Below are 26,952 nucleotides of genomic sequence, written 5' to 3'. Positions count from 1 at the left end.
GCTCCATCACTGGAGCGTTTTGAAGAAGAGCTTGGACAACCATTGATCTGACACGGTCTAGCCTGAGCAGGGGGTTGGACTAGATGACCTCTGAGGTCCCTTCCAACGCTGTTATTCTGACTTTAAATGCTGCTGGATATAGAATAGAATAGAATAGAATAGAATAGAATAGAATAGAATAGAATAGAATAGAATAGAATAGAATAGAATAACAGTGGAAAGGGACCCTTGGAGATCTTCTAGTCCAACCCCCTGCTCAGGTAGGAAACCCTATCCCATTTCAGACAAATATTTCCCTTCCTTCTTACACCCGGGTAAACTAGAGAGACATTTGTCTAATCTGCTTCTCAGTGTTATCTCGCTGCTCTGGATCTAAAAGATGCTTCACACCCCAGAGCGTCTCCTGCTTGAGCAAAGGGTTGGACTAGAAGACCTCCAAGGTCCCTTCCGTTCTGTTCAAGAAAACTGAAGAACAGAGAGCTTTGATCTCCCCGCTTCCCCCAGGTTGGAACTGCCCTTCCTGGTGGTCTCCCATCCTTTGCACCCCAATTCTGAGCTCGTCTGTGCGGGTGACGGCCTCCCTTCTCGCTGATTGCCATATATTCCGTAGAGGCGTTGCTGTCGGTTACCCAACCGGGGGGGGGGGAAGAATGTTTCTGGCCGCGTACAGAGTGCATCACCCCCCCTCCCCTCTTCGCCAAACGGCCGCGTTAGTCCCCGGTTGTCAAAGGAAGACACGGCTCACCCACCATTTCTGGAAGTGGAGGTGTGGACCTCTGGGTTCTGCCCTTCGTCCTCGTTTAGTGGCAGCGGGACTGATTGGGGTAGATTGTAAGGGCGACTCCGAAATATGATGTTATCGTATTTTATCTCTATCTTAAATTTGTATTTGATTACTATTTCAACTTAAATTGCATTTTAATTCCATTTTAAATTGTATTTGATCAAATTCCATTTGGGATTGCTTTTATCAAGTTTTGGTGACGGGTTTGTTGCTGGAACTTTGTACTTTGATATGGCCCAAGGGCTAATCAATAAAGTTGTTGTTGTTGTTTAGTGGCAGCTCCGTCATTCAATGAAGCCTTCCCCGGGCTTTCCAGCCCAGCCGAGATAGCCATGGCAAAGCCAAAAAAACAACAACAAACCCCAACACAAACAAATCTCCTCAAACATCTGGATTCCTGGCTCCGTTCTTTTTTTTTTTTTCTTCCTTTTTTGTCCCTTTCTCTCCAAACCCGCCTCCCGCCTGCTTTTGGCAGCCGACGCGTCTCTTAATCCTCGGAGTAAAGTCCGCTCCAGCGAATTTCTTTGGGGAAACTGAGTCGGGGCCGGAGGGGTTAAGCCGGTGGGGGAAAGAGGCGAGGGGGGAGGAAGTGTGTGTGTGTGTGTGTGTGTGGGGGGGGGGGGTGGGCTGGAGTAAGGAGCCGGGAGACGGAGAGGCAAAGATTTCTCCGTCTTTCCCCGCAGAGCGCGCGTCTCCTCCGTCCGGGCATGGTGCGCATCCCGGCTCCTTCCAGAGGCTGTTGCACCCGGGAGGAGAGGTCTCCTAAACAGCCCCTTCCCCTTTGAGATGGACCTTGCACCCTCCTCCTCCTCCTGCTAGTAACTGAGGCAGCCGGCTTGCCTTGGCACCGCTGCCCGCCGTCCTCTTTTTTGGGGGGGGTTGGGGGTGCCCCGCGTTGCCGCAAGATGACCGAAGTCTTGGTGCAACCCAGCAACGCCTCTCGGGAACATGCGGACCACTGCTCTTTGGATAGCCTGGAGGAGGACCCCCCGAGCAAGAGACCCCCCAACACCGGCACCAAGCTGTGGGGCAGGGTGCGGAGCAAGTTCCTTCGACACAAGGTGCGGTGGGGTGTGTGTGTGTGTGTGTGTGTGTGTGTGTGTGTGTATCTGCTTATCCCTGCCTGCTGAGTAGGAAGGGACGTCCGCGCTCCTTTGCCAACAGTGTGCAAATCCTAAGAATTTGGAGAGAGAGAGAGAGAGAGAGAGGGAGAGGGAGGGAGAGAGAGAGAGAGAGAGAGAGAGAGAGAGAGAGAGAGAGAGAAAATAGAATAAGAGCTGGAAGGGACCTTGGAGGTCTTCTAGTCCAGCCCCCTGCCTCCCGCTCAAGAACCTATACCTGGCTTGTCCTGGCGCCGGAGGTTTGAGTTCGCACGAGCCTGGAGTCTGGCTCGGCGTAGTAGCCTCTTGCAACCCACCGCGTCCGCGGCGAGCCAGCTTCCCCTCTCCAAATGCAAGCCTTGGCGTCGGCTTTGGCCTCGGCGCTCGCCCCGTTATGATGAGTGGTTCCAGAGGATCCCCAGGGAATCCGCTGCCCTCCCCCCCCTCCCCCGAATGGCTTGGCCGGGATCCTTTTGTTGCGCGGCAGCTGTTGCGACGGTTCCCCCGCGCAAGGCAAAGCGCTTTGCCTGGCAGCCCATCCGAGCGGGGTCGAAACGGGCTTTTCGGAACCTTGCTGGGACTATTATTATTGTTGTTGTTGTTGTTGTTGTTATTATTATTATTATTATTATTATTATTATTATTATTATTATTATTATTGTTGTTGTTGTTGTTGTTGTTGTTGTTTTGTTATTGTTATTGTTATTGTTATTGTTATTGTTGTTGTTGTTTTGTTATTGTTGTTGTTTTGTTGTTGTTTTGACTGGACAGCCATTTGCCTGAAATGGTATAAGGTTTCCTGCCTGAGCAGGGGGTTGGACTAGATGACCTCCAAGGTCCCTTCCAACTTTATTATTATTATTATTATTATTATTATTATTATTATTATTATTATTATTATTATTATTATTATTATTATTATTATTATTATTATTATTTTAGACTAAGGGGGTCTCTAGGGGTGAAGGGGGGGGAGATTTTTGCAGAGGGAGGGCTCGTAGGGGAGGAAGAAAGCTGGGGGACCACCCCCCACACACTATAATCTCCAATATAATCACTGCACTTCTGAAGGTCAAATAGCCGGAGGTCTTAAGGAGAGAAAGAGGGTTATCCCTCTTGCATAATCTGGCAGCTGCTGACTGGCTTAGATAAAATAGGGGGGTGTAAATTAAATTAAATATTAAATTAAACATTAAATATTGAATTAAATTAAATATATTAAATTAGATTAAATATTGAATTAAATTAAATATTACATTAAATTAAATATACGCAGGCAATCCTGGACTTACAACCGTTTGTTTAGTGGCCGTTGAAAGTTACAGAGGAACTAAAAAAGTGACTTAGGACCATTTTTATTTTATTTTTTTTGCACTGTTGCAGCATCCCCCTGGTCACGGGATGAACATAAAGAAGTAAAGAAGTGATGGGAGGGAGGGAGGAAGGAAGAGATGGGAGGAAGGAAGGAAGGAAGAGATGGGAGGAAGGAAGGAAGGAAGAGTTGGGAGGAAGGAAGGAAGGAAGGAAGGAAGGAAGGAAGGAAGGAAGGAAGGAAGGAGTACTCTGCACATGGTCAAGAAGCAGGTTTTGGAACGCATTCTCCACCAGTTGTGGCTCCCGAGGCTAAAAGGGCCTTTAATAACTGGCCAAAAACTTTGGGTACAGTTTGCGACTCTCTTCAGTAAAAGGAACAAACCTTTGGAAGGCACAACAGTGTGTTTTGTGCGTCTGTGTGAGTTTAATGCTGCCCGGGATGGGTCAGTTTATTATAGCCTACTTGTGAGTAGGAGAGTTTGGTCGTCATCTTTGCGTTTTTAAACGGCAAACTCCCTTTAAAGCTCCTTTGAAAGTGGTTTGTGTCAGTTCCCTAGTTCAAACTAGGGCGGGGGTCCTTAGGGGTTTTTTTTGGGGGGGGGGCTTGGGCATCTGGGAAGACTCAGAGACGGGGGTGGGTGGCTGGGTGTGCTTTTGAAGATAACCGTGGAGCAAGGATTCGGGGGGGGGAATGCTGGTTAGAGATTTGGGGGGGCAGGGTGGAGTGGGGGGCAAAGAGTGGTGGCACCAAGGCTGGGACCACCCCCCCTTCCCACTCCAGCCCCTTGCCTCCCCTTTGGCTGGCTTGCTAAGATCTTGTCTGCACAGTGCCTGAATTCAGAGATGGTGTGGATACAAACCGCAATGCTTGTGTCCACACCAGGTGGTCCTCGACCTACGACCACAATTGAGCCCAAAAGCAGCAACGTTTGTATCCACACCAGGTGGTCCTCGACTTACAACTGCAACTGACCCCAAAGTTTCTGCTGCGGTCGTTAAGCGAGTTTCGCCCCATTTTACAACTTCCCTTTCTACCTTTGTTAAGGGAATCCCTGCCGTTGTTAGTCACACGGTCGCTATAAGTGAATCTGGCTTCCCCACCCACTGACTTTGCCGGGCAGAAGGTCGCGCGAAGGGGGAAATCCCGTGACACACACACACACACCCACACCCCGGGACGTTGCGACCGTCATAAATCGGAGTCAGTTGCCAAGCGTCCGAATTTCGATCAGGTGCGCGCGGGGAATGCTGCGACGGCCGTTAAGCGTGGAAAAGGGGTCATAAGTCGCTTCCTTTTGGTGACGTGATGGTCGCTAAATGAATGGTCGTAAGTCGAGAACTGAAAAGAACGATGCATTTTTTTCTGCAAGGAGGTTAAAGCAATCGATCCAGGTTTTTAAAATAGATCTTTCCGGACTTTTAGACAGGAGAGTTGAGTTTCACCGGCTTGCAAAATTGGAAGGACTTGGGTGCTGTTTCGTCAGGCCGGGGATTGTGCGGAAAAACGACACTTTCTCTTGTGTAAGCATTTTCAGGGGCTCTGCTGATCTCGTCTCTTGCGAACCAATCCTGCCGTTCGATCTCTCATCGTCTCTCTCTCTCTCTCTTTCACTCTTCCTCAATTTCACTGAGCATTTTTTGATATATATATCCAGTTCACTAAGCAGAATATTTTCTGGCCTTGAGCCAAAGGGAGGGGGAGCTGTGTGTTTGCGCGAGAGTGCGTTTGTGTGTTTGCATACAATTCGCACCTGTATTCAGAGATTGACACATGCAGTTCAGTACAGGATAAAGCTCTTTTATTGTGTTTCTATATGCATATAAAACAGTAGTTTTTCAACCTTCGGCATTTGAAGATGTGTGCGGACTTCAGCTCCCAGAATTCCCCAGCCAGCATGCCTGGAGTTCAGCTCCCAGAATTCCCCAGCCAGCATGCCTGGAGTTCAACTCCCAGAATTCCCTAGCCAGCATGCCTGGAGTTCAACTCCCAGAATTCCCTAGCCAGCATGCCTGGAGTTCAACTCCCAGAATTCCCCAGCCAGCATGCGTGGACTTCAACTCCCAGAATTCCCCAGCCAGCATGCGTGGACTTCAACTCCCAGAATTCCCCAGCCAGCATGCGTGGATTTCAGCTCCCAGAATCCCCTAGCCAGCATGCGTGGATTTCAGCTCTCAGAATCCCCCAGCCAGCATGCGTGGATTTCAGCTCCCAGAATCCCCCAGCCAGCATGCGTGGATTTCAACTCCCAGAATTCCCCAGCCAGCATGCGTGGACGTCAACTCCCAGAATTGTCCAGCCCCTTTTGCAACCTTCTGACAAGCAAAGTCAGTGGGGGAAGCCAGATTCACTTAACAGTCATGTGATTAACTTAACAACTGCAGTGATTCCCTTAACAATCGTGGCAGCAAAGCTCGTAAAATGGGGCAAAATTCATTTACTTAGTGCTGGAAAAGTTGGGCTCAGTTGTGGTCGTAAGTCGAGGACTGCCTGTAACTCTTCTGTGTTAGTGGCCCTTTCCAAATCAATCAAATCAGAATACAGCTGGAACAGTATTGAACTTCTAGTCCAGGGGTCGGCAACCTCGGCTCTTTTATGACTCGTGGACTTCAACTCCCAGAATTCCTGAGCCAGCATAGCTGGCTCAGGAATTCTGGAAGTTGAAGTCCACGAGTCATAAAAGAGCCGAGGTTGCCGACCCCTGTTCTAGTCCAACCCTCTGCTGCGAGGGTTCATGATCAGAAGGGCGATCGGAATCCGAATCGGGAATCAGGGCACCGATTCACGATCAGGAGGCTGCTCTCTTAGGATCCCTTTCGCTCGCTTCTTTACCTTCCACTGCCTGACCTTACATGATCTTCCTTCTCAGGGAAAATTTTTCCCATCTTCTCTACGGTTGCCATGCCTTCCTCCTTAAAATTCATCCTTTGCCGCACACCCTGGGGGGGAAAGGGGGGGGGAAATTCATCTGGTTAAAACCAGCAAAAGTGGAGGCGTCAGATCTTAGGGCGGTAATTAATCTTATGGATGTAATTAATAGCGCTCTTCCTTTCCTTCCCCCCCACTGCAATTTCAGCTCTGCACTTCCAGATTGTGCTTCTGATACAGCTGAAGTGGAGATCGAGGTGAATTGAGGCATTTTGCTTGCGTTCAAATGTGCGGGGTCTCCAATTCTGGATTCCCAACCGGGTCAGGGGAGGATGGGTCCTGGAGTCCAGGATAGTCCTCCACCGATGACTGCTATTGGGATCAGAGTTTCCATTGATAAGTGAGGCGGTTCTTAAGTGAATCACGCCTAGTTTTATGACCTCTTTGCCACGCTTGTTAAGCAGATCGTCCCGGTTGTTCAGTGAATCCGGCTTCCGCCATTGACTTCGCTCGCAGAAGAAGGCTGGGAAGGTTGCAAATGGGGATCACGTGCCCCCCCACCCCACCCAGGATGCTGAAACCGTCCTAAATACATGCCGGGTTAAGGGGCAGATTTTTATCATGTGACCGCGAGGATGTTACCACGGTCGTAGGTGCGAGGACTAGTTATGTCGCTTTTTCAGTGCTGTTGTAAGTTTGAACGGTTGCTAAGTGAGGATCGTAAGTCGAGGACTATCAGTGTTTGTCTGAAATGGTAGGGTTTCCTGCCTGAACGGGGGGTTGGACTAGATGACCTCCAAGGTCCCTTCCAACTCTGTATTCTATTCTTTCTGTTCCGTTCCATTCCATTCCATTCCATTCCATTCTATTCTAATAAGATCCTTGGTGGAGCAGTGGGCTAATGCCTCCTTAAGTAACACCAGCTGCCTGCAATTAGTGCAGGTTCGAGTCCCACCAGGCTCAAGGTTGACTCAGCCTTCCATCCTTCCGAGGTAGGTAAAATGAGGACCCAGATTGTTGGGGGCAATTAAGCTAACTTTGTAATAATGCCGCTTGGGTGTGTGTGTGAAAGCCCTAATAAGCAGGCATATACATAGAATGAAGGCTACTGCTAAGCACATTGATTTGTGCTTTAGATTGTAAGCCGCCCTGAGTCTTCGGAGAAGGGTGGGATATAAATGGGATTAAAATAAAAAAAAATATTCTGTTCTATTCATTCTGTTTTGTTCTGTTCTATTTTATTCACGTTCTATTCTATTCATTTTCTATTCTATTCATTCTCTGTTCTACTCCTATTCTATTCTATGCTATTCTATTCTATTCTTTCTCCTATTCTATTCATTTTCTATTCTATTCTATTCATTTTCTATTCTATTCATTCTCTGTTCTGTTCTATTCATTTTCTATTCCTATTCCTATTCCTATTCCTATTCCATTCCATTCCATTCCATTCCATTCCATTCCATTCCATTCTATTCTATTCTATTCTATTCTATTCTATTCTATTCTATTCTATTCTATTCTATTCTATTCTTTCTCCTATTCTATTCATTTTCTATTCTATTCTACTCTATTCATTCTCTGTTCTGTTCTGTTCTGTTCTCTTCCATTGCATTGCATTGCATTGCATTGCAAAATAAAAATAAAATAAAATAATAAAATAAAATAAAATAAAATAATAAAATAAAATAAAATAAAATAAAATAAAATAAAATAAAATAAAATAATAAAGTAAGCCTAGGACCTTTTGTTAAAATACAAAGCAGAAATTCTACAGACACGTTCCGGCGTGGACAATCTGCTTCCCCCCACCCACCCACCCACGGTTTAATTTTTAGACGTCTAGAGTCCCTGTCCTTGGCTCAAATGCCCACATCCTCTGCTTGCTGCCCGTAAGATCCAGACGGTCCATCTGTGCTAAATTCGAAAATATCTCCGGAATGATCCGCTCCACCAGGCCATTTTTATTTTATTTTATTTTTGCAAAGGAGCATCTGCTCGTGGAAGGACTTTTAAATCAGGCACTTTCATCATTTTTAAAAGCCTGTGGAGACTCTTGGTCATCCAGGTCGCAGATGTCCCAAAGGTGCTTTTTTTCCCACAAGGGAACTGGACTTCCTCGTTTTTCCTTTGAAGACGTTTCGCTTCTCATCCTAGAAGCTTCTTCGGCTCTGCCTGGATAATGGGGAACGGGAGGATTTATACTCCTTGCAGACAGCCGGTCCTTCGCCTTTTTTTTAGAGAGTCGTTGAGGCCGCTTGGAGGTTTACCTGTGACTTCAGGGTCACCTGAGCGGTGCAAATGGATGCGGCCCATTTTTAAGAGGGGCAAATCCAAAAGGGTAATTTAATTGACCTGCTCGGCTTTTTAAGACTTCCGCAGAGGGGTAACTATTCCCCCTTTCCACTGAGTTGAAAGACACACACACACACACACACACACACGATAGAAAGAGTGCAGAGAACAGCAACTAAAATGCTTAAAGGTCTGGAGACTAAAATATACAAAGAACGGTTGCAGGAATTGAGTATGTCTAATTTAATGAAAAGAAGGATTAAAGGGGGGGGTCGATAGCAGTGTTCCAATATTTGAGGGGTTGCCACAAAGAAGAGGGGTGTGTGTGTCCCACCTATTCTCCAAAGCGCCTGAAGGCAGGAAGAGAAGCAACGGATGGAAACTAATCCAGGAGAGAAGCAACATGGAATTAAGGAGAAACTTCCTAACAGTGAGGACAATTAGCCAGTGGAACTCCTTGCCACCAGAAATCGTGGGCGCTCCATCACTGGAGGTTCTCAAGAAGAGGCTAGACAATTTACTTGTCTGAAATGATATAGGTTCTCCTGCCTGAGCAAGGGGGCTGGACTAGAAGACCTCCAAGGTCCCTTCCAACTCTTGTTATTCTGTTATCCATGCCGGAAGACTAGTAAATGATGAGTAACAACTGAGGTGGGAGCTTCTTTTAGAGGTAAGAGAAAAATATCTGCAAGCAAATCCACCACAGCACAGGAGAAGAGCATCTCCAGGGAAGGCAAGAGGTAGCAACATGTTCGGGCATGAAATGGGCCACTGGAGGCACCTTAGGAATCTTTGAAACAAAGGGTGATATTTATTTCTTTGCTTATTTAATTTGCACGGCTGCCCACCAGCCTGAGTAGTGGACAAAATTTTAAAAATAAATAACAAACAATTAAAGAGTACAGAGAAGAGCAACAAAGAGGATCGGGGGACTGGAGGCTAAAACATACCAGGAACGGTTGCTGGAATTGGGGATGTCTAATTTAACGAAGAGAAGGACGAGGGGGGACATGATAGCAGCCTTCCAGTATCTCAGGGGCTGCCCCAAAGGAGAGGCAGCCAAGCTCTTCTCCAAAGCGCCTGAAGGCAGGAAAAGAAGCAACGGATGGAAACTAATCAAGGAGAGAAGCAATCTGGAACTAAGGAGAAATTTCCTGACAGTTAGAACAATTAACCAGTGGAACAACCTGCCTCCAGAAGCTGTGAATGCTCCAACACTGGAAGTTTTTAAGAAGAGACTGGACAGCCATTTGTCTGAAATGGCACAGGGTTTCCTGCCTGAGCAGGGGGTTGGACTAGATGACCTCCAAGGTCCCTTCCAACTTCTTCTTCTTCTTCTTCTTCTTCTTCTTCTTCTTATTATTATTATTATTATTATTATTATTATTATTATTATTATTATTATTATTATTGTTGTTGTTGTTATTATTATTATTATTATTATTATTATTATTATTATTATTATTATTATTATTATTATTATTATTATTATTATTAATCCGAACATTGACATATACCCGCCTTAAGCACGAAAGCCGGCTGGGTGACTTTGGGCCAATCACCAGGAGATGGTAAGTTCTAGTCCCGCCTTAGGCATGTCCTTCTCTCTCAGGCCAGCCCACCTCGCAGGGTCGTGGGGCAAAGAAGAGGAGCATTAGATATCTTCGCCGCCTTGAGTTATTCATAAAAATAATAAAAATGAGGTATAAGTTGGCTTCCAGTTGTCTTCCGGGTGAGGTTCAAGGTGTTGGTAATGACCTACAAAGCCCTACATGGCATGGGTCCGGAATACCTTGGGGAGCACCTGCGGCCGGCGTCAACTTCCCTCCGCCCAGTACGCTCCCACAGAGAGGGCCTCCTCAGGGTGCCACCGGTCAAAGAATGCCGACTGGTGGCCCCCAGGGGGAGGGCCTTCTCTGTGGGCGCCCCGGAGCTATGGAACCATCTTCCGGTCGAGCTCCGGATGGCGCCTGATCTCCGCTCCTTCCGGCGCGATCTTAAAACCTACCTCTTTGAACAAGCTGGCCTGGCCTGATGGGATGGGGTCGGGTTTTATAAATTGGTCTCAACTTTTAATCTGTACTAATTTATTACGGGCATTGCTGTTTAATTAGTTTTAATAATTTTTAATTTTTGTATCTTGTTTTTATTATGTATTGCCCTGTTCACCGCCCTGAGTCCTTCGGGAGAAGGGCGGTATACAAATTAAATTAATAAATAATAAATAAATAAATAATAAGTAATGAAGAAGGGAGGGAGAGAAAGGGGAGAAAGGAAGGGAGGGAGGAAAGGAAGGAAGAAAGGGGAGGGAGAAAAGATGAAGGAAGGAAAGAGGGAGGAAGGAAGGAAGGAAGGAAGGAAGGAAGGAAGGAAGGAAGGAAGGAAGGAAGGAAGGAAGGAAGGGCAATGGGTAAGAAGCTCATCAGAGGGCAGTCCAACCTGGAACTAAGGAGAAACTTCCTGACAGTGACAACTATTAACCAGTGGAACTCCTTGCCTCCAGAAGTTGTGGGAGCTCCATCCCTGGAGAGTTTCACAAAAAGAATGGGGAGCCGTTTGACCGGGATGCTATCAGCCGTCTCCTGCTTGAGCAGGAGGTTGGACTAGACGACCTCCGAGGTCCCTTCCAGCCCTAGGCTTCGATGTTCTAACTTCTAGTTTGGTGCTAAACGGAGAGCGAAAGGGGAAGAAATCAGCTCCTCACAGAGGCCACGTCTTGTGCCTCTCCCTTCCATGCCGGGCTGCTTGGATGGTGACGCTGGCCTGGAGCAGCCAAAATCCAGATTTCTGGGGTTTTGCATCCGCTCCGCTGCTGTGTTCCTGCTCGGTTTGGAAATTTTCCGTTTTTGCAGCTGCCTGCTTGGCACCGGGTCGCTTGGGGGGTGGGAAGCCTCTGTATGTTTGCTCCTAGTTGCAAACAGCTGGGTGGAGTAAAGGCGGGTTGGAAGAATCAGTGGGTAGAGAGGCTTCAGGAAAGGTTTTTCTCAGTGGAGGACTCGGGAGTCTTCACCTGTGGAACTCCAGCCCGCTGGAAGGACTTGAGGATCAGAGAAGAGAGTTCAGGCTTTGGCTTAGGCTTCCACGTGTAGAATAGAATAAGAATAAGAAAATGGAATAGAGTATAGAACAGAACAGAACAGAAAATATTGAAGAGAATAAAATAGAATAGAATATAGAATAGAATAGAATTATGGGATAGGATAGGATAGGATAGGATAGGATAGGATAGAATAGAATAGAGTAGGGTTAGGGTAGAGTAGAGTAGAGTACAATAGAATAGAATAAGAATAGAATAGAATAGAATAGAATAGAATAGAATAGAATAGAATAGAATAGAATAGAATAGAATAGAAGATAGAATAGAATAGAATTATAGGATAGGATAGGATAGAATAGAATATAGAACAAAATAGAATAGAAAATATTGAATAAAATAAAATAGAATACAATATAGAATAAGAATAGAAAATAGAATAGAATTTGATAGAATAGAATAGAATTATGGGATAGAATAGAATAGAAATATTGAATAGAATAGAATATAGAACAGAACAGAGTAGAACACAATAGAATAGAAAATATTGAATACAATAAAATAGAATAGAATAGAATAGAAAATATAGAATAGAATAGAATAGAATAGAATAGAATAGAATAGAATAGAATAGAATAGAATAGAATAGAATAGAATGAGAAATAATAGAAGAATACTTTATTGGCCAAGTGCGATTAGACACACAAGGAATTTGTCTCCTTGTGTGACTCCTTGCGTGACTCCTCCTTATGGCTAAAAATGCAGCCTAATTCTCCCTGCAAACGTTGCTAAACATAATAAGGTGGTCCTCAACTTACAACTACGATGGATCCTGCTCACGATCATAAAATGGATCAGTCATATGACCGACTCCTTTTTTGCAGGGGCGGTCGAGCAAATCACCACGGCTCTTAAATGAATGACTCTGTGATCGTTAAGTGAATCCCCGCTTTCATATAAGTGAATCTGCTGTCATTGAGAGAATCAGCACGTGCGTTAAGCGAATCTACCGTCACTAAGCGAACACCAGTCTTGTGAAGCGAATTGATGGGGACAGTTTTGCAGAAAACCAGTAGGAAGGGTTAGGGGTTTGTTTGTTTTTTGCAAAGCTGTCATAAAACAGGCTCACGTGACTGCAAGACGATCTTAAATGCAGCTGGGTTGCCCTGCACCTGAATCCCGTGATCGAATATAAGCCCTACCTCAGAAATAAGCCCTAGTTTTGGGGCGAGGCATACCCCCTAAAAATCAAGCTAGGGCAGGGGTGGGGGTGCTGAGCTGCCCCATGCGTCCCGCACCCGCTTCCCTTGCAGCCAGGCCTCCCCTCGCCTGCCCACTTCTTTTTCTGAGGCCTCTTCTGTAGCTGGGCCTGCATTTCTCGGTCACAGGCCTTTCCGGAAGGCCATAGCTCGGTACTCGGCTGCTTAGGCCTTCCAGAAAGGCCTGACTGCAAAATGCAGGCCCGAATGCAGCTGCGGAACTCCGGCCCCAGAAGAAGTGGACCGGCTGGGTGGTGCTGGAGGTGATGTAAGGCCTACCCCAAAAATAAGACCTGGTGCTTCTTTTGGAGGCAAAAAACCCAAACAAACAAATAAGACCCGGTCTTATTTTCAGGGAAACACGGTAGGTCCATCATAATATCAAACAGTCGCTAAGTGACTGGCTGTCGCTAAGTGACTGGCCATATTTTGAGGACTAGCTTAATTTTCTCCAAAAGAGCTTGAATTTGTTGCTGTTAAAACCCGTTTGGTTTTAAAATAGCCTGGCAGATGATGGATTGTGGTTATTTATTGGTATGAAATGACAACGGTGGTTTAAGAACGCCCCGTGCACAAAAGGCACTGAATTGTCGTCTAGGTTAAATCCCTTTGCCCACTTTTTTGTGCCTTTTGCACTTTTAAGTGTACAGCTAGACTTCCGACTGCAGCGGCACCCCAAATTTCTTTTGCCAAGCAAGATAGCCGTGAGGTGAGTTTTGTCCCCATTTTGCGACCTTTGTTGCCACCGTTGTTAAGCGAATCGCCACAGTGGCTAAGTTAGTCACTCGGTTGTTAAGTGAATCTGGCTTCCCCCATTGAGTTTGCTTATCAGTAGGCCGCCAAGGGGGATCACCTGACCCCTGGGACACTGCGACGGGTCATAAATATGAGTCAGTTGCCAAGGGACACTGCGACGGTCATAAATATGAGTCAGTTGCCAAGCGTCCCAAAGTTTTGGCCATGTGACCGTGGGGAATGCTGTAACGGCTGTAACTGTGAAAAAATGGTCATAAGTCACTTTTTTCAGCGATGTTGTTAACTTTGAACGGTCACTAAGTGAATGGTCGTAAGTCAAGGACTACCTGCAGCAAAAACAGCGGCTCAGATTCTAGTCCAGGCGCCTGGCTAAGAAGTTTCTTTCCGGTGGGTTTCAAGTTCTGTTTTTTCAGAAAGACATAGTATGTTTGGGGGGGGGGAACGGACGGACAGGGATTTCATTTTGTTTTGTTTTGTTTTGCAAGGAGCCTGGATCAATCAGTGGCTACATACGCACACACACACACATGTGCATGCACAAACACACACAAAGACACACAGATGCCTGGCTCCCAGCTGTTTGCAGACAAAAAGCCAATCTCTCTCCCATTTGGCAGGAGGCGGCGGGGGGGGGGGGGAACCAGGGATTTTGTTGTGTTTTGTTTTGCAGGGAGCCTGGATGGATCAGTGGCCACACACACACACGCAAACACAAACACAAAATATCTCCCATTTGGGGGGGGAAAGGGGGATCAAAAAGCGATTATCTCTCCCATTTGGGGGAAAAAACGGATTTTGTTTTGCAGGGAGCCTGGATCGATCAGTGGGGACACACACACACACACACACACACACACACACACGGCTCCCAGCTGTTTGCACAGACAAAAAAGCCAATTTCTCTCTGCAAATGAATTTAGCCATCCGCTCCAGACACATCAATCCAGTTGCCGTTGTTTTGTTCGCCTTCTGGACAGGAGTCGGGGATCCACCAGGTGCCCCAGATCTCCTTGGGGACCGGGGATTTGGCAGACACCTGGCCAAATAATTCTTGTGTGTGTGTGTGTGTGTGTGTCTGAACCTCAAAAACAACCCGGGGATCTGCATATACGCCAAGGTGGCGCTTTGAGAGTTTGCCCATCTCGTGCCAGCTTAAGTTGGCACTGGCGGCTGAGATCCCTCTCCGGAAGGTTTATTTTTAGCGTGTCAGAAGAAATAATGTGGGGATCCAACACGGGTTGCGCCCAGCGTTTGATAAAAATGAGATCCAAACAGCTGTGAGGAAAGAAGAAAGATTTATTCCTGAAAGCAAGGAGTTTGCCTTCAGAGGCAGCTGCAGACAAATGGGGCAGAGCGACACTGTTTTATAAGGGGTGTTTGTGGAAGTGCCGGCGTGCTGATTTTGGAGTGACACTTGAAGTGTGTGTGTGTGTGTGTGTGTGTGTAGGTAGGTCACCGGTGATACTTATTTTTGTGAACATGCATTTCCACGGGCAGTCCTAATTGAATCAGCTCTGCGTTTACAGACCTCATCCTTTGTTCTGTGGATTGGACCTGGGTCATTTATTTGAAGAAATGCGAGTGCACGGTCTTCCTCCCCCCCCTTTGCTGTTATTTTTAATTATTAAAGAGTTCTAAAGTTTTACAATACATTTTAAACATAAACATAACATACATCATCCAGTGTTTTTTTACTTGATTAATTTGGTTTCAGCTCGACTGTCGAATTATCTGGTGGAGAGGCTGATTCTCAGTCCACCCAGGACTCGGTTCAGGTTTTAAACAGCGCAAAGGATCAAACGCATTTTTGATATAAAACTTCTCACGGGCTGAGACCCCCCCCCCCACCCCAGCAGTTTTAAAAATGTTCTTGGAGGTTAAATCAGGGTGATTTTCCAGGAGTTCTCAGAATCCCAGCCTGGAGGTGGGCAGGGGAACATCTGGTTTTGTGCATCAAGAGCCCAGATGTTGCCTTTTGGCACATCCAGGAGCGAGAGGCAAACATCTCTGTTTTCAGGACCCATGGTTGAAGTTTCTTTTATTTTCTTTCTTTCTCTCTCTCTCTTTCTTTCTCTTTTTTTCCTTCCTACTTCCTTCCTTCCTTTTTCTTTCTCTTTCTTTTCTTTCTTCCTTCCTTTTTCCCCTTCCTTTCTTCTCTTTCCTTCCTTCCTCCTTCCTTCCTTCCTCTTCCTTCCTTCCTTTTTCTTTCTCTTTCTTTTCTTTCTTCCTTCCTTTTTCCCCTTCCTTTCTTCTCTTTCCTTCCTTCCTTCCTTTCTCCTTCCTTCCTTTCTTCCTCTTCCTTCCTTCCTTTTTCTTTCTCTTTCTTTTCTTTCTTCCTTCCTTTTTCCCCTTCCTTTCTTCTCTTTCCTTCCTTCCTCGCTTTTTCTTCCTTTCTTCCTTTTTCTCCTTCCTTCATCTCCTTCCTTCCTTCCTCTCTCCCTCCCTTTCTTTCTTCCTTCTTCTTCCTTCCTTCCCTCCTTCCTCTCTCCCTCCCTCTTTTCTTTCTCTCTCTCTCTCTTTCTCTCTTCTTTCCTTCTTTCTTTCCTTTTCCTTCCTTCCTTCCATTTTTCTGAAATGGTATGGGGTCTCCTGCTTGCACATGGGGTTGGACTAGAAGACCTCCAAGGTCCCTCCCAACTCTGTTATTCTGCTATTCTTCCTTCCTTCTTCCCTCTTTCTTTCTTTCTTTCTTTCTTTCTTTCTTTCTTTCTTTCTCTCTCTCTCTCTCTCTCTTTCTTTTTCTCTCTTTCTTTCTTTCTTTCTTTCTTCTTTCTTTCTTTCTTTCTTTCTTTCTTTCTTTCTTTCTTTCTTTCTTTCTTTCTTTCTTTCTTTCTTTCTTTCTTTCTTTCTTTCTTTCTTTCTTTCTTTCTTTCTTTCTTCTTATTCAAATCATTAAAACCGTGGTCCCCAACCTTTCCAGCTTGGTGGACTGGCGGTGGTGGTGGTGGTGGCGAGAGGTGAGGGTTTTGTCTTTATGCCACTTTCACAAATCCAGTTTTGTACGTGTGTGCACACGTGTGTTGGCACACCACTTCTAGAGCCCGTTTGCAGCCCGCCACTGGACCGCGGGCTGGAGCGGGGGGGTGGGGGGGTGTTGAGGACCCCTGCCTTAAAGGCTGCAAAAAAAGGGAAATAGGAAACAAAACTAGAGAAGACTACACAACGGGGGGGGGGGACGTGCCTAAAAAGAAAGAAAAAGAAAAAAACAAACCTTTGACATACAGTTGAATAAGGAAAAAAATATTCCAAAAATAATCATTCTGCCCTCCCCTTTTTACAAGCTACCACAACATCGTTAAATTTCTGATTTCTTCCGTTTCCCCAGCCCCCCCCCGGTTCTCAATTCCACGATTCCCGGGGGGGGGGGCTGACGATTAAAAAATATGCAACCATTAAAACAATAAAAACGTGTGTTGTTTGTTTTTTTAAAAAAAGCATTTTTAAATGTTAATACTGGGCGCAAGTGGAGAACACACGGACCCACAATTGGTTAGAAAATCAGAGTCTGTTTCTGGGGCTTGTGCGGCTTCGGCTTCAAGAACGTGCGAAATACTCTCCTCGCGCCGAACAAACCAAGGTTAACCATGACCAGGTTTTGAAGGTTGTTGGAATGCTCCTTCCCTAAAGTTGCAGGAAGGTCCTTTGTCCTCAGCTGTGCGGTTGTGGGTCCATGTTGTGTCTAGAAATGTTGGCGCCAAACCAAGCCGAGATGCGAAGAAAACAGCAGCTGGCGAGTTTCTCCCGGGCTCGGATGGGGGGGGGGCAGGTTGCATGGAGTCCCTGAGCATGTGCCGAAGGCGGGTCCCCAGTCCTTTGAAAAAGAGCACCCAGAATCTAGGACAGCCTTCCTGCCACCTGGCCTCCAGATGTGACGAGGCGACAGCTCCCGCTCTCTGCATCTGGTTAGCTAGTCTGGATAATCCTCACTTTACGACTGCAGTTGGAACCGACACATCCTGCGGTCGTTAAGCAACGCGTTCCTTAAGCCTGAGTTTCAACATTTTGTTTTGCGCGGTCGTTAAGCGAACCTGGCTTCCCCTCCCTGGGGAAGGAAGACTGCAAATGGCAGCCCCGGGACGCTGCCGTCGTAAGCGTGAGGCAGTTGACAAGGGCCCAGGGGGTGATTGTGTGACCGCAGGGACACACTTGATGTTTGCAAGTACGAGGACGGCTTCCATCAGTCTGCAGTAACTTCGAACGGAATGAACAGTCGTAACTTGAGGACTACCTTAGATTATAGCACTACAGGTAGTCCCCAGCTTATGACCAATCATTTAGTGACGGTTCGAAGTTACAACGGCACTGACCGCTGCAGCATTTCCCCCATGGTCAGGTGTTTAAAATTCAGACGCTCGGTAACTGACTCGTATTTATGACGGTCACAGGGTCCCGGGGTCATGCTTACAAGTTAGGGAAGGGGCGGGCTTCCTGCAAGCCAGGATGTGGGCTTAAATTCCCCACTTTAACCTGGTTTTAATCAAGCTGTCTTCCTCAGAGCTGAGCCCTCTCACTCCAGGGGGTGGCCCTGGGCGAGGGGGCGAACCTGCACATGGGCTTTGTGGTGGCTGCAACTAAAGGTGGGACAGCCAGCCTGCGGTGCAGGAGTGTGCTTGCCATACACACCCCACACACAAAGAAATAAACCGTCGTCTGCTGCAGAGACACAGCTGGCCGAATGCAACCGAGCTGCTTTGCACACTCCTGAAGGCGCACAATCCAGTGGGTTGTAGCGCATTGGAGGGGGCGAAGCTTGCACATGGGCTTTGTGGTGGCCGCAAATGAAAGGTGGAGCAGCCGGCCTGGGGGGTGCAGGGGCGTGCTGCCCACCTACCCCACCCCACCCCAAAGAAACAATCCATTGTTTGCTGCAGAGACACAGCTGGCCAAATGCAACAGCTGCTTTGCGCACTCCCGAAGGCGCATAATCCAGCGTGTTGTATCGTTCCGGCTGTGCAGTAGACAGAAAGCCGATTCTGCCATCTGCACAATTTGGGTTAAACCCCCGTGCTTAATATTTGTGCTTGAAATGCAGCTATAATCCTTGATGGTGTGTGTGTGTGTGTGTGTGCGCGCGCGCGCGTGTGTGTGTTATTCTGCTATCCTTCCTTCCCTTCTTCCTTCTTCTCTTCCTTCCTTCCACATAGAGCTGGAAAGGACCATAGAGGTCATCTACTCCAACCCTTATTTCATTGTGGGCAAATACTCAAGATCTTCCTCCCTCCCTCTTTTTCTTTCTTTCTTTCTTTCTTTCTTTCTTTCTTTCTTTCTTTCTTTCTTTCTTTCTTTCTTTCTTTTTCTTTCTTTCTTTCTTTCTTTCTTTCTTTCTTTCTTCCCTCCTTCATTCTTTCTTTCCTTCTTTCTTTCTTTCTTTTTCTTTTTCTTTCTTTCTTCCTTCTTTTTCTTTCCTTCCTTCCTTCTTTTCTATTTCATTTTATTTTTCTTTCTTTCTTTCTTTCTTTCTCTTTCTCTTTCTCTTTCTCTCTTCCTTCCTTCTTTCTTTCTATTTCATTTTCTTTCTTTCTTTCTTTCTCTTTCTCTCTTCCTTCCTTCTTTCTTTCTATTTCATTTTCTTTTTCTTTCTTTCTTTCTCTTTCTCTCCCTCCCTCCCTCCCTCCCTTCCTTCCTTCCTCTCTTCCTTCCTTTCTTTCAATTTCATTTGTCTGGAATGGTATATAGGCTCTCCTCGCCAACCTCCTTAAGCATGGGGTTGGACTAGATGACCTCTGATGTCCCTCCCTGACCCTGTTATTCCGTATCCCCCTGGATCACCTCCTTCTCCTCCTCCTCCTCCTCCTTCTCCTCCAGGGAGATTCTCAGGAGACCCACCCCAAAAGGCTCAGCCGATCCACCTTCAAACAGGCCGGTAGGGGGGGGAACGTTCCAGACACAGCCCCTCCCTCTCCCCCAGGGGACCGTCCGGCTGTCCTCGGGGCTGTGCGGCCGTCGTGGCCTTTTGGGGTTTATTTTGGGAGGTTTTTCCCGAAATGTCCCTCAGCCATGAGAACCAGCTGTTCTTGACGTTCTTGCGACGGTGTCCCTTCCGCCGTCCTTAAGAGGACACGGGGTCCTGGAAGCGCCAGCTTGGAGAATCAAGGAATCGAGGGCTCAACTCTAGGCTGAAAAGAGCGGGGAGGGGGTCTGCAGCCTGAATTGATGGACAGGCAGTCCTCCATTTACAAGATCTCGTTTAGCGACCGTTGGGTTGCACATCGTTTCGACGGCTAGCAGGAAAACGGGGGGGGGCTTTGCGCCCGTCTGCCACTCCGCAGACTGGATCCTTCTCTCCCCGAGACCGCACTGCAGGAGTGGAGGGTGGCAGAGGGTCGCCCTGCAAAAAAAAAAAGACAAATAACAGAAAATCCTCAACTTAACAGCCGTACGTTTAGGAACCGTTCGAAGTTACGGCGGCACTGAGAAAAGGGACTTACGACCGCTTTTCAGACTTAACGACCGTCGCAGCATTTCTCCCCCCCTCCCTGCCGCCGTGGTCAGGTGATCGAAGTTTAGACGCTTGGCCACTGACTCGTATTTATGACGGTTGCCCTGGGCTGGGGTTGTGTGACGAGCCGAGTCAATGGGGGAGCCGGGTTTACTGAACAGCCGCGTGAATTGACTTCACGACTGCAGCGATTCGCTTAACGACGGTGGCAAGCAAAGCCGCAAAAAGGGGCGAAACTCACTCCGCGAAGGTCTTGCTTAGCAGTGGAATTTTTAGAGCTCGGTTGCGGTTGTAATTCCGAAACTAGCGGTATTTATGTATTTATGAAAGGTCTTTAATCATAATCAGAATAAAGTTGGAAGGGACCTTGGAGGTCATCTAGTCCAACCCCCTGCTCAGGCAGGAGACCCTATACCATTTCAGACCAAGGGTTGTCCAGTTTCTTCTTAAAAATTTCCAGTGTTAATAACAGAATAACAGAGTTGGAAGGGACCTTGGAGGTCATCTAGTCCAACCCCCTGCTCAGGCAGGAGACCCTGTACCATTTCAGACAAATGGCTGTCCAGTCACTTCTGTGGGGCAGTTTGGGGACCGGGGTGGGGGGGAGGAGGAGAGAGAGAGAGAGAGAGAGAGAGAGAGAAGGAAATCAGCCAAAAATCCGGGTTTTTTATAGCTATGAGACTGCACGATTCATCCCTATTTATTTATAGTGCTTCTATTTTATTTCCCTTGTGATATAAACACAACAACAACTCAATTCCCATCCAGCTGTTTCCTGCAGTGGCCAAAATAATCCCAATAAAATAACTTGTACGTTGGCAGCGTTCCTCGGAAATTCATACTTGGCCCGAAATAACAATAACAATAACAAGAAGAATAGAATAGAATAGAATAGAATAGAATAGAATAGAATAGAATAGAATAGAATAGAATAGAATAGAATAGAATAGAATAGAATAGAATAGAATAGGAAAATAAATAATAGAATAGAATAGAGCAGAAGAGAATGCAGAATAAAATAGAAAATAGAATAGAAAGAAAATAATAATAGAATAGAATAGAATAGAATCAGAATCAGAATCAGGAATAGAATAGAATAGAATAGAATAGAATAGAATAGAATAGAATAGAATAGAATAGAATAGAATAGAATAGAATACCAGAGTTGGAAGGGACCTTGGAGGCCATCTAGTCCAACCCCCTGCTCAGGTGTTGAATTGTTGAGTTGTGCTTCGTTTCGTCGGCAAGTGGGAAAAAGAGGGGCTTTGCACCCATCACCAAATCCTGCAACGGGATCCCTCTTCCCCGAGACCGCACTGCAGGGGTGGAGGGTGGCAGAGTTTTGTCCTGCAAAGAAAAATAACAGGAAGTCTTCGTCTTAACAAACGCTCGTTTAGTGACCCTTCAAATTACAACGGCACTGGAAAAAGTGACGTACAATCATTTTTCAAACGAGAGGTACTTGCCAAGTGCCCAGATTGTGATTCTGTGTGACTTGATGGTTTGTTAAGCACGAGGATGGTTACTTTTTTTTTGCAGTCGCTTCAAACAGAGTGAACGGTCGTAAGCCGAGGACTACCTTAGATTACAGCATTTACAGATAGTCCCCAACTTACGACATCCCTTTTAGGGACCCTTCGTAGTTACAACGGCACAGAAAAAAGAGAGTTATGACCGTGGGTTCACACGATCGTTGCAGCATCCCCAGGATCACGGGATCAAAATTAAAGATGCTGGCCAACTGTCTCGCATTTATGACGGTTTGCAGAGTCCCAGGGGGGGGGGTGTCACGCAATCCCCTTTTGCGACCGCCTGACCAGCAAAGCCAGATTCACTTAACAACCGTGACACGAAAGGTCGTGAAACGGGGCAAAATTCTCTTTTAACAAGTGTCTCGCTTACCATCATAAATTTGGGGCTCCGTTGCGGTCGTAAGTCAAGGACCGCCTGTAGCGTGAATCCCTTTTTTCCTTGAGATTTTTTTTTTTTGCCTCCCACTTGGGGTCTCCCTGGAAGCACAACCTGTTTTGGGGAGGGGGGGGGAAACCCTCACCCTTTTGCCAAATAACCCAAACATTTTAAAAAAGCTGACTTATTAACAAACGTCTCACTTAGCAATGGAAATTCGGGGTGCTGTTTTGGTCGCTAACTCGAGGACTCCCCATATTACGACGACCAAAGCAATCCGGACAAGTAGCGGAGGCCTAATTTTTCTCACATTTTTTTTTCCCCTATTTTAGTTGGACCCCCAGACGGTGCAGACGAAAAACTGGCAGGTGGACGTGATCGAGATGAACGGGGTGAGTAAGACGGGGTGCCAGTCGCCCCCTTTCCGTCTCCCCCTCCCTTCCTGCGGGGCCTCCCCTTTCCTCTGTGTACCGGGGGTCCTCGACTTACGACAGCCCATTTAATGACCGTTCAAAGTTTCAATGGCCCTGAAACTAAGGGACTTGTGATCAGTCCTCACGCTGATGTCCGTCGCAGGAGGCCCATAATCATGTACAGGTAGTCCTCGACTTACGATGCTTCACTTAGTGACCATTCAAAGTTACAGCGGCAGTGAAAACAGTGGCTTATGGCTAGTCCTCGCGTTTATGTCCGTCGCAGGAGGCCCATAATCATGTACAGGTAGTCCTCGACTTATAATGCCTCATTTAATGACCGTTGTTTCAATGGCCCTGAAACTAAGGGACTTGTGATCAGTCCTCACGCTGATGTCCGTCGCAGGAGGCCCATAATTACGTACAGGTAGTCCTCGACTTACGATGCTTCATTTAGTGACCGTTCGAAGTTACAGCGGCACTGAAAACAGTGGCTTATGACTAGTCCTCGCGTTTATGTCCGTCGCAGGAGGCCCATAATCATGTACAGGTAGTCCTCGACTTATGATGCCTCATTTAGTGACCGTTCACTTTCAACGGCGCTGGAAATAAGAGACTTATGATCAGTCCTCGCACTTATGTCCATCGCAGGAAGCCCATAATTATGTACAGGTAGTCCTCGACTTACGGTGCTTCATTTAGTGACCGTTTGAAGTTAGAACAGCACTGGAAAAAAGGGACTTAAGGCCATTTTTCACACTTACGACCGTTGCAGCTTCCCCATGGTCAGGTGATCAAATTTCAGATACTTGGCAATTGGTTCATATTTATGACGGTCGTAACGTCCCAGGGTTATGTGACCTGTTTTGCGACCTTCTGACAAGCAAAGTCCATCAAGAAGCCTGATCCACTTAACAACCATTGTTACTGACTTAACAGTCACAACAATTCACTTAACAACGGTGGCAAGGAAGGTCGTAAAATGGTGCAAAACTCACTTAACAAATGTTTCACTTAGCAACAGAAATTTTGGGCTCTGTTGTGGTCATACGTTGAGGACTACCTGTCATCATAATCTGGGCGCTTGGCAACTGACTCATATTTATGACGGTTCCTGGGGTCAGGTGATGAACATGGGGAAAACTGGATTCGCTTAACAACCATGTGATCCGCTTAATGTCTGCAAAGATTCGCTTAACAACCGTGGCAAAAAAAGAAAGGTTGTAAATGCAGAACGCGACTCAAATAGCAACCGCCGTTCTGAGCAACGGGAATTCCAGTTCCAATTACAGTCATAAGGTGAGGACTAGCTGCTTTGCCTAATTTTTTCCAGTTGGTGATTTCCTGATTGGTCTGTTTTTCTTTCAGGTGAAAGTCGAATTTTCAATGAAATTCACCAGCCGGGATATGAGCCTCAAGAGGACCCCCTCGAAAAAGCAGACGGGGGTCTTCGGAGTCAAAATCAGCGTGGTCACTAAGTAAGTTGGGCCAGAATGTGTGGGTGGGAACAACAATGTATTTGGAGAATATATGTGAAGAGCCAGTTTGATCTAGTGGTTAAGGCACCAGCTACAAACTGGGAGACAGCGAGTTCTAGTCCCGCCTTAGGCATGAAAGCCGGCTGGGTGACTTTGGGCCAATCACCAGGAGACGGTGAGTTCTAGTCCCGCCTTAGGCATGAAAGCCGGCTGGGTGACTTTGGGCCAATCACCAGGAGATGGCGAGTTCCAGTCCTGCCTTAGGAATGAAAGCCGGCTGGGTGACTTCGGGCCAGTCCCTCTCTCAGCCCAACCTACCTTACAGGGTTGTTTGTAAGAGAAGGAGGAAGGAGGATTAGGTATGTCCACCGCTGTAAATTATTTCTAAAAATAATACAGCTGGGGAATTCTGGGAGTGGAAGTCCAGATAGCTCAAAATGAGGCTGAGAAACGCTGTTTTACAGGTTGGGCCATCTTCTGCAGAATTGCAGGGCTGCTCTGACCCGCCACGCTCTCTTTTTTTCCCCCACAGGCGGGAGCGCTCCAAGATCCCCTATGTTGTGCGCCAGTGTGTGGAGGAGGTAGAGAAAAGGGGCATTGATGAAGTCGGTATCTACCGGATCTCAGGGGTGGCCACCAAAATCCAGGACTTGAAAGCCGCCTTTGATTCCAGTGAGCTTCGCCTTCCTTCCTTCCTTCCTTCCTTCCTTCCTTCCTTCCTTCCTTCCTTCCTTCCTTCCTTCCTTCCTCTTTAGTTCCAGGTTGAGCTTGATGAGTTTCCATCCATTGCCCTTCCTTCCTTCCTTCCTTCCTTCCTTCCTTCCTTCCTTCCTTCCTTCCTTCCTTCCTTCCTTCCTCCCTCCCTCCTTCCCTCCCCTCCCCTCCCCTCCCCTATTCTTTATTCCTCCCTCCCTCCCTTCCTTCATTTCGATCTTGGAAGTGTGCATATGATGGTGTGTTTCACGCTCGTGTTTGAGCATTGCCGCCCTCCAAGTGGGTGGTTTCAAACTGGGCCAATAGCTCTGCAAGCTTCTATATTGTTTCTGGTTGAAATTTTGAGGTAGGCTGCCTCTGAATATGGAGGTTCTAAACCACTGTTTCTCAACCTTAGGGGTTTTAAGACGTGTTATGGATTTCAAGTCCCAGAATTCCCCAGCCAGCTTCTTTTAGATATATGGTGTCCATACATGCTGGCAGGGGGATTCTGGGAGTTGAAATACACCTGTCTTAAAGCATGGAATTCTGGGAGTGGAAGTCCACCCCTCTTAAAGCAGGCTGGCTGAGGAATTCTGGGTGTTGGGAGTCCACCCCTCTTGAAGCAGGCTGGCTGGGGGATTCTGGGAGAGGAAGTCCAATCCTCTTGAAGCAGGCTGGCTGGGGGATTCTGGGAGAGGAAGTCCAATCCTCTTAAAACAGGCTGGCTGGGGAATTCTGGGAGTGGAAGTCCACCCCTCTTAAAGCAGGCTGGCTGGCGGATTCTGGGAGAGGAAGTCCAATCCTCTTAAAGCATGACAGCTGGGGAATTCTGGGAGTTGAGGTCAGCTGCTCTTAAAGCAGGCTGGCTGGCGGATTCTGGGAGAGGAAGTCCAATCCTCTTAAAGCATCCTAGCTAGGGAATTCTGGGAGTTGAATCCACCCCTCTTAAAGCAGGCTGGCTGGGGAATTCTGGGAGTGGAAGTCCGTCCCTCTTAAAGCATGCTGGCTGGGGGATTCTGGGAGTGGAAGCCCACCCCTCTTAAAGCAGGCTGGCTGGGGAATTCTGGGAGTGGAAGCGCCCCCCCTCTACAAGTAGCCAACCTTGAGACCCTATTCTAAACCCAGGTTTGATTTGAACCTTAGACAGCACAGATATCCTGGTGATGCTGAGCGACATGGATATCAACGCCATCGCGGGGACCCTGAAGCTGTACTTCCGCGAACTGCCGGAGCCTCTGCTGACCGACCGGCTCTATCCAACTTTTATGCAAGGCATTGGTAACGAGTTCCCTTCACACAGATTTGGGGCAGATGGAGGGTGATCAGCTCTGCAGCTTTAGACTCTTAAAAGCCAGAGCAAAGCCGATTTCATTTTTGGGAAAGTTTGCAATCAGGACACATAGTCCTCGAGTTACAACGGTTCGTTTAGGGACCGTTCAAAGTTGCAATGTCACTGAAAAAAGTCACTCCTGAGCCGTTTTCACACTTACAAGCATCTCTGTGGTCCCATGATCAAAATGCGGATTTATCTCGAGGGGCGAACGGACAGGGGGGAAAAAAAGAAAAGAAATACAGGTAGTCCTCAACTTACAACGCTTCACTTAGGGACCGTCCAAAGTTGCAACGGCACTGAAAAGGGGGACTTAGGACCGTTTTTCACACTTAACGACCGTTGCAGCCTCTCCACGGTCACGTAATCAAAATCCCACTGGTCCCCTTGGCAACTAGCTCCTGTTTATGACGGTCGCTGTGTCCCGGGGGTCACGCGATCCCCTTTTGCGACCTTCTGACAAACAAAGCCAACGGGGGAAGCCGGCTTCACTTAACAACCGGGTTACTCACTTAACGACCGTGGCGAGGAAGGTTGTTAAATGTGGGCAAAACTCGCTTTCAGAAATGCTTCACTTAGCAACGGACGTTTTGTTCTCCCTTGTGGTCGTCAGTCGAGGACTTTGCTGTAAATTAACGGATTGCACTTGTTTACTGCAAAAAACGGCCTGGCTTGCCTTAAATCAACAACATCTGTTCGGCCCTTGTGGACATCTGGCTTCCCATCCCGCTTCCTGATTGGCTGGGTGGTCCTCTGTCCCTCCTCCCTCCCATCCAGCATCTGGGGCTGATTTAGCAAATCTGCACCCATTCCAGAATTAAGCCTTAAGTTAACTTAAGTTTGTAGCTTTGTTCCAGCAGGGAACGATAAACTAAACAACCTGGCTGGCACTCGAAAATTAAAAAAAAAACCAAAATACGATTACAGCTAGCCAGGGTTTGGTTTGGTTTTGCCAACAACTGGACTTAAAGCCAAGGTTTGGGCAGAAACCTAAAACGCAGACCTGTGGCCTCAAGCCAGCTTACCCAAAGCGAGGTAAAACTCTGATAATAAATAAAAATGAATAACTCTTAGCTTTGCTTCTAAAGAGCTTCATGGTTTGAGAAAGAAGTGAATGCTCCAACACTGGAGGTTTTTAAGAAGAGACTGGACAGCCACTTGTCTGAAATGGTATAGGGTTTCCTGCCTGAGCAGGGGGCTGGACTAGATGACCTCCAAGTTCCCTTCCAACTCTATTATTTTATTATGTGCCTTTCCAAAAGACAACTAGATTTCTTGGG

General features: G+C 47.0%; 2 protein-coding genes across 9 annotated transcripts in view; one reads left to right on the top strand and one right to left on the bottom strand.

Annotated features, from left to right (window-relative positions):
* Positions 1-26,952, top strand: part of ABR (ABR activator of RhoGEF and GTPase) — a 182,490-nt gene that overhangs the window by 143,942 nt on the left and 11,596 nt on the right. For all 3 annotated transcript variants that reach the window (XM_081337907.1, XM_081337905.1, XM_081337906.1), the window contains 4 exons: positions 22,088-22,147; positions 23,537-23,646; positions 24,179-24,318; positions 25,486-25,620. In XM_081337907.1, the coding sequence (XP_081194033.1) occupies positions 22,088-22,147; positions 23,537-23,646; positions 24,179-24,318; positions 25,486-25,620 (445 nt within the window). The remainder of the gene's footprint in view (positions 1-22,087; positions 22,148-23,536; positions 23,647-24,178; positions 24,319-25,485; positions 25,621-26,952) is intronic.
* The window catches only part of TIMM22 (translocase of inner mitochondrial membrane 22), a 42,851-nt gene continuing 31,584 nt past the window's right edge, over positions 15,686-26,952 (bottom strand). Inside the window, exons 3-4 of one of the 6 annotated variants that reach the window (XM_081338466.1) lie at positions 21,008-21,194; positions 19,606-19,736 (exon numbers count right to left, since the gene is read on the bottom strand). In XM_081338466.1, coding sequence (XP_081194592.1) covers positions 21,036-21,194 — 159 coding nt within the window. In that variant the 3' untranslated portion in view covers positions 19,606-19,736; positions 21,008-21,035. Of the gene's footprint in view, positions 19,737-21,007; positions 21,195-26,184; positions 26,298-26,952 lie in introns of those variants that run through there. The other 5 variants (XR_014027819.1, XM_081338468.1, XR_014027818.1 and 2 more) reach the window with 5 other exon arrangements.

Source organism: Vipera berus (genome assembly GCF_964194415.1).
Source record: "Vipera berus genome assembly, chromosome: 1".
NCBI lineage: Eukaryota > Metazoa > Chordata > Lepidosauria > Squamata > Viperidae > Vipera > Vipera berus.
The sequence above is the reverse complement of the archived record's forward strand: the minus strand, read 5'-3'. Positions and strand labels throughout refer to the sequence as shown.